This window comes from Rutidosis leptorrhynchoides, chromosome 9 (genome assembly GCF_046630445.1).
Source record: "Rutidosis leptorrhynchoides isolate AG116_Rl617_1_P2 chromosome 9, CSIRO_AGI_Rlap_v1, whole genome shotgun sequence".
NCBI lineage: Eukaryota > Viridiplantae > Streptophyta > Magnoliopsida > Asterales > Asteraceae > Rutidosis > Rutidosis leptorrhynchoides.
In genome coordinates, this window is record NC_092341.1 from 89,824,018 (window position 1) to 89,829,499 (window position 5,482).

The 5,482-nt window shown below is 35.1% G+C and overlaps 1 protein-coding gene across 1 annotated transcript; it reads left to right on the forward strand.

Moving 5' to 3' along the window:
* Nucleotides 1-691: 691 nt before the first annotated feature.
* LOC139866614 (protein DCL, chloroplastic-like) lies at nt 692-3,796 on the forward strand. The gene is made up of 3 exons (XM_071854900.1): nt 692-1,258; nt 2,531-2,645; nt 3,423-3,796. Exons 1-3 carry the CDS (start codon nt 828-830, stop codon nt 3,597-3,599), a joined length of 723 nt encoding a protein of 240 aa, XP_071711001.1. The 5' UTR covers nt 692-827; the 3' UTR covers nt 3,600-3,796.
* The last annotated feature ends 1,686 nt before the right edge of the window (nt 3,797-5,482 follow it).

Sequence of the window (5,482 nt, forward strand, 5' to 3'; positions counted from 1 at the left end):
TATTCGAGTTCAAACGAGAACAAAATTTAAAATTTTTAATTAAACTCGAGTCAAGTTCGAACTAAGATATAGTCAAACGAGTCAAGCTCATTTGTTCCTGCTCGACTAGAGTTCGGTTCGAGTTCGGTTCTTTAAAAGTCCTAGCTAGTATGTGACCACTCCGATTCACCTTGGTTTGCTTGGTTCTATGGTTTTGCATTCTGCCCGATTGAATGTTGGGCTAGTTGCATGTTGGGCCTCATTCACTCATGCTGTATTGTTAGTTACTGATAGCAATATTTTTTTTGTTGCTTTTCTATAGAATAAAAATAAAAATAAAAATTTATATATATATAAATTGTGGTAAATGGTGTCAACATATGATTGGTTGACATCATTCGTGAATAATAACTTTTTTTTTATTTTTTTTAAAACATGATTTCCCAAACCACTAACCCAATACCATTCGGATCCCCTGACCCGCTCCACCAACCCGACCGGAATATCCGCTACTGTAGCTACAGTACCTTTTTTATTTATGTATTTTTTTTTTTCGAAACCAACCCGCCGCGACAGCGCAGGTCAAAAAACTAGTTATATACAAATACAATATCCATACCCGAATCAGGAAAACCCACCCGACCCATATTTTATCGATGAATAAAGTAATACCTCCCAAATCAGTTTATTAGTTTATCCCCTCGGTGTTCAACCAAACTGATACTTGATTTAATTATACAAAAACAGTTAAAACCGCGCCCTTTTAAACCACAAAATTCTAACACCTGCAATGTTTCATACTGCAAAAAATTAGGGTTTCAACGATCAAACTTAAATTCCTCACGAAAATGGAATTAATTTCATCATCATCGTTATCATGTTTACAAATTCATCTCCACCACACAAATCTTATCTATCCACACTTAATTTCCTCTTTTTCTTCTTCAGCAACTAATCGTTCAATCATTTCATTTCCGTATCGTTTTTCGTCATTTCGATTTTGTGCATTGAAAGCTACCGGCAGCGGTGGTAGTCCGCAGGACGGAAGTGGTTACGGCGGTGCAGATTTGTTGAGGAAACCGGTGGTTGAAGTGAAAGAGGATGTTATTGATTCATCAAAAGATGATAATGAGGATATTAATGATGATGATTATGAAGAAGATAATGAAGGAAATAAAAGAAGAAGAGGTGAAGATAGATGGATTGACTGGGAGGATCAAATTTTGGAAGATACAGTTCCGTTAGTTGGTTTTGTTAGGATGATTCTTCATTCCGGCAAGTAAGGTCTTAAATTGAACTCATTATGATTATTATTATTGTATTTGATGAATATATTAGTTTAGGTTAATGATTTTGTATGACATCCAATTCAGTGAAATGTTGAATTGTGACTTCATTATGCAACTAGGAAGTAATATTTTCATTTAAGTACCACTGGCCTTCCAGTCGAGTGGTATCAAGCCTTAGTAGGGCGGGCCCGCGATTAGTTGCCAAGCAACCCGGGTTCGATTCCGAGGAGGGGGAAGTTTTCTTCAGGATTCCGCGATTGGGTCAAAACGTGTAAGTTTTCTTCAGGATTCCGCGATTAGTTGCTAAGCAACCCGGGTTCGATCCTTGGAGTTTCGTACCTAGCGTGCGTGGGTGCATATGAGAGCATTCGATGTCTCTCAAGCCGTTCAAAAAAAATATTTTCAACTAAGTGAACCATTATTATTAATGAAAACAATATACCTAGAACTCTTTTGAGTAGTTTGGGGTGTAATATTTGCAGTACGTAGTGGCTGCGCATCTAGTTTAGGTAGAGGTGTTTGGGTCTGATTTTTATGAGTTGGCTTTTTATAAATGAAAACAATCTAGTTTCGTTGCTACTCCTTTCCTTGCATGTGCAATCAATATGGTGTAAATTTGCTTTTCGGCTGGTCTAAGTGATCACTAATAAAGTTCATCCTCTTTAAGAAGACAGATTGCACTTTTATTTTCAAGTGAAGTGAGATTAGTGAGTTATTGGAACACTACGTTGATTGGTTTTTAATGTTCGGTTATAAAATAAATGTTTAATGTTTATTATGTAATTATAGTTATGGTTATCCACCAATCACTGATGACATGCCGTTTGAATCTCAATAATGATTTTCTATTGGCATTTAGAGTTGTGGTTTCTTAACCTTGTAATGCAGCGTGTTGGGCCTAATCTTGGGTACCAAACACAAGGGTTTCTTATTGTGACAAAATTGCTTTAAGATTGCAGCAACAACCTATTGATATGTCTCTTTTGGGATTTCAATTTTTTGTATCTCAATGAAGCGGGTTGTCTGAAGTTCTTTTCTGTTAAAAAGAGTTGAAATATGTCATTGGTTACAAAGTACGTGTGAAACAAATGTTTAACTGTTTAAATGGACCCAATGGCTCTTTAGAAATGTGTGTTAATTAGTTAACATTCCGGATTTATCAATTAGTTATTACGAGTAACATTTAGCATGTCTAGGTTAGTTTAGGATGTTATGGTTCTGCATATTCTGATATACCTACATGCTATTTATTGTTGGTGTAGATATGCAAGCGGTGAGAGATTAAGTCCTGAGCATGAGAGAACTATTCTAGAGAGGTTGTTGCCACATCATCCAGAGAGCGAGAAGAAGATTGGATGTGGCGTTGATTACATCACGGTTAGCTTTCTTATTCTTGCTACGCCCTTATCTTTATATAACCCATTTCATGCTATTCACTTCATTGTAAGCCTGAAAATTTTTAGAGACCAAATATTAACTTATTCATAACTTACCTTCTTCCAAATTTATCCAAAATAATAGTACTAGTTTCTGGTCCTTCCTACTGCATACCGGATTATGTTTTCTTAATTATGAAAAATATAATATAATGATCTAGTTTTGAATTTAGAGATTCAATGAAAATAGTTAATTTTTGTTTTATACTTGCAAAGTTGTTATCCTAACATGATGTTTATGTACTAAAATACATTTCCATTAAATATGTTAAAAGACCTAGGGATCAATGGGTTGGATATTGCAGTAAATAATTCACTCGGCTCATAATTTTATCTGCATAGTTGCAAAGGGGAACTTAGGCTGTTTGGGTAGATGAGATATGGGGCTGGTCTAGGCCTGATCATCTAGTTCGTAAGCATACTTTTGGTGTTGTCACAGTTTTGACTCATTCCATTGACCACCCTCGAAAAAGTCTTAATTGAGTCAAACTTTCAGTTACTTTTTTCCTTGTGGAGCAACTATCTCTCTGGTACATGAATATGATGAAGTTCTGTCGAGTCAAAATGAAATCAATAATGTACATCTAGACAAAGAAGATATATGAAAACAAGAACTAATTATGTACCCTGATTATAATTACATTTGTACTTGAAGAAATACAGTCTGTCATTTATATTTGAATGACCGAAATTGGAATTCCTTGATACATGTTTACAGGTTGGTTACCATCCAGACTTTGAAAGTTCAAGATGTCTGTTCATTGTGCGTAACGATGGAGTAATGGTTGATTTTTCATATTGGAAATGCATAAAAGGTTTGATAAGGAAAAACTATCCTTTATACGCAGACAGTTTTATCCTACGCCATTTCAGGCGGCGCAGGCATAACGACTGAAAGGTGATCATTTAAAGATATTTTCACCTGTAAACCCTGCAAATTTACTGGAAAATTAGTGTATTATTATTATGATTTTAGCTTGCATCAAGATTAGTGTGAGATTACTTTTCTTTCTGGTGCATGTTCCTGCTGCATACGTGTGCAAAAATACAATTATGCGCAATTTCTAGAAAATGTAAAGATGTATTTCAACTTTCTTTCCTGTTACATTTTATTCTATTTTGGGTATTGTTAAAGGGACGAGGACGACCACATATTATGGGGAAACATCTTAATCTTAACCACAGAGCCTTTGGGTGAGTGGTACTAGCTCCATGTGACGTGGGCCCCGTATTCACCTCTCTTTGAAGTGGTGCAGGTTCGAATCCTTGGGGGAGGTTTTTCTCCAGGATCCTGTATCGAATTGAGGTGTATGCCAAAGCCATTACAGTCAACCATTAGGTTTGATCCAAAGCACACCGGGTTCGTGGAGTTGAGGTGTATGCCGAAGCCACACGAAGGTGTGCGAGGAGCTTCCTCCTAACGCGTGTGTGGGTGAAAAATGAGAGTATTCGATGTAAAAAACTGCCTTTCAAAAGAAATTGTTATGTCGTTATATTGTGTGGGTGGAAAATGAGAGTATTCTTCGTTATATTGTTTCTGAAATTGTTCATTAGTTTTTTGTTGTTGGTCAAAACTTAACAAACTAAAAGCAATGGTGAGCCGACTAATTACCTAGTTCTCTTGCTGGTTTGTGACTTTGTGTACACTTTTGTAGGGGAGACTTGAGATTTTAGTGTATTACCTGCATATGATATGATAATCTAGAGTTTTAAGTCTATACTGCTCGAAAACAACGTACTTTGAGACTTAACTGTTAATTGGCTCAAGTTAATTCATAGTTATGTCGTCTCTACAAAGATTAAAATATGATCCAAATTTTGGCTGTGTGTGTCCTGCTAAGTTAAGATTATGTTGATAAATTTGTTAAACATGATTCTTAAGCACAATTTGGTTAACAGAAATATTTCTGAAAGAATGTAATTTTCCAAAAATAAAAAATCTGTAAAATTGAGAAGATTGAGATTTTGTTGAGATTGTGATTAGATTAAAATCGTGATTATGAAAGAATTAGAATATGTCATTGTGTTTGATTGGCACGAAATACAGTTGAACTTCTAGTTTGTAATATACTAATTTCATACAACACCACCACCAATATAAAATTTTACTCCGTAACACATCATTATCGGGGGTAGTAGAATTTTGTAAAAATTGAGATTACAGTAACATATAGATTTAAATTATCAAATAGCATAACTCAACATAATTGCTTAGTTGATGGAATAAGATTACATCCAAAATATTAAAGTAGTGAATTTCTCCAATTTATGGAATGTATGATCCGGTGGTTACAGTGATTAATCTGGAGGGCATCCCGGTGAAATCGGTTGGTGTTGATGTTGTTTCGACTAGTGGTGAGACTAGAGGGTCTCTTAGATTAAAGAAACAGGTTGATGAAGGCAAATCTGTTTGTTTGCAAAATGACGTGGATGTGTGAAATGTCCCGTTCATATTGATTATAAACGTTCCATATTAATTGATTTCGTTGCGAGGTTTTGACCTCTATATGAGACGTTTTTCAAAGACTGCATTCGATTTTAGAACAAACCATAACCTTTAAAATATTACGACGATTATCAAATAATGATAATCTAAAATATAGCGTTTTTCACACGACCATTACATAATGGTTTACAATAATATTACACATCAACATAAGTCTTCGAATGCAGTTTTAAAACAATATTATACAAGCATGGACTCCAAATCTTGTCCTTAATTTAGTATGCAACAGCGGAAGCTCTTAATAATCACCTGAGAATAAACATGCTTAAAAC

What these genes read in the sequence shown, in the direction of transcription:
- LOC139866614 (XM_071854900.1), top strand. Translation starts at nt 828, where the DNA reads ATGGAATTAATTTCATCATCATCGTTATCATGTTTACAAATTCATCTC. An exon ending in ATGATTCTTCATTCCGGCAA is followed by an intron (nt 1,259 to 2,530) that starts GTAAGGTCTTAA and finishes TTGTTGGTGTAG; the next exon opens with ATATGCAAGCGGTGAGAGAT. An exon ending in GTGGCGTTGATTACATCACG is followed by an intron (nt 2,646 to 3,422) that starts GTTAGCTTTCTT and finishes ACATGTTTACAG; the next exon opens with GTTGGTTACCATCCAGACTT.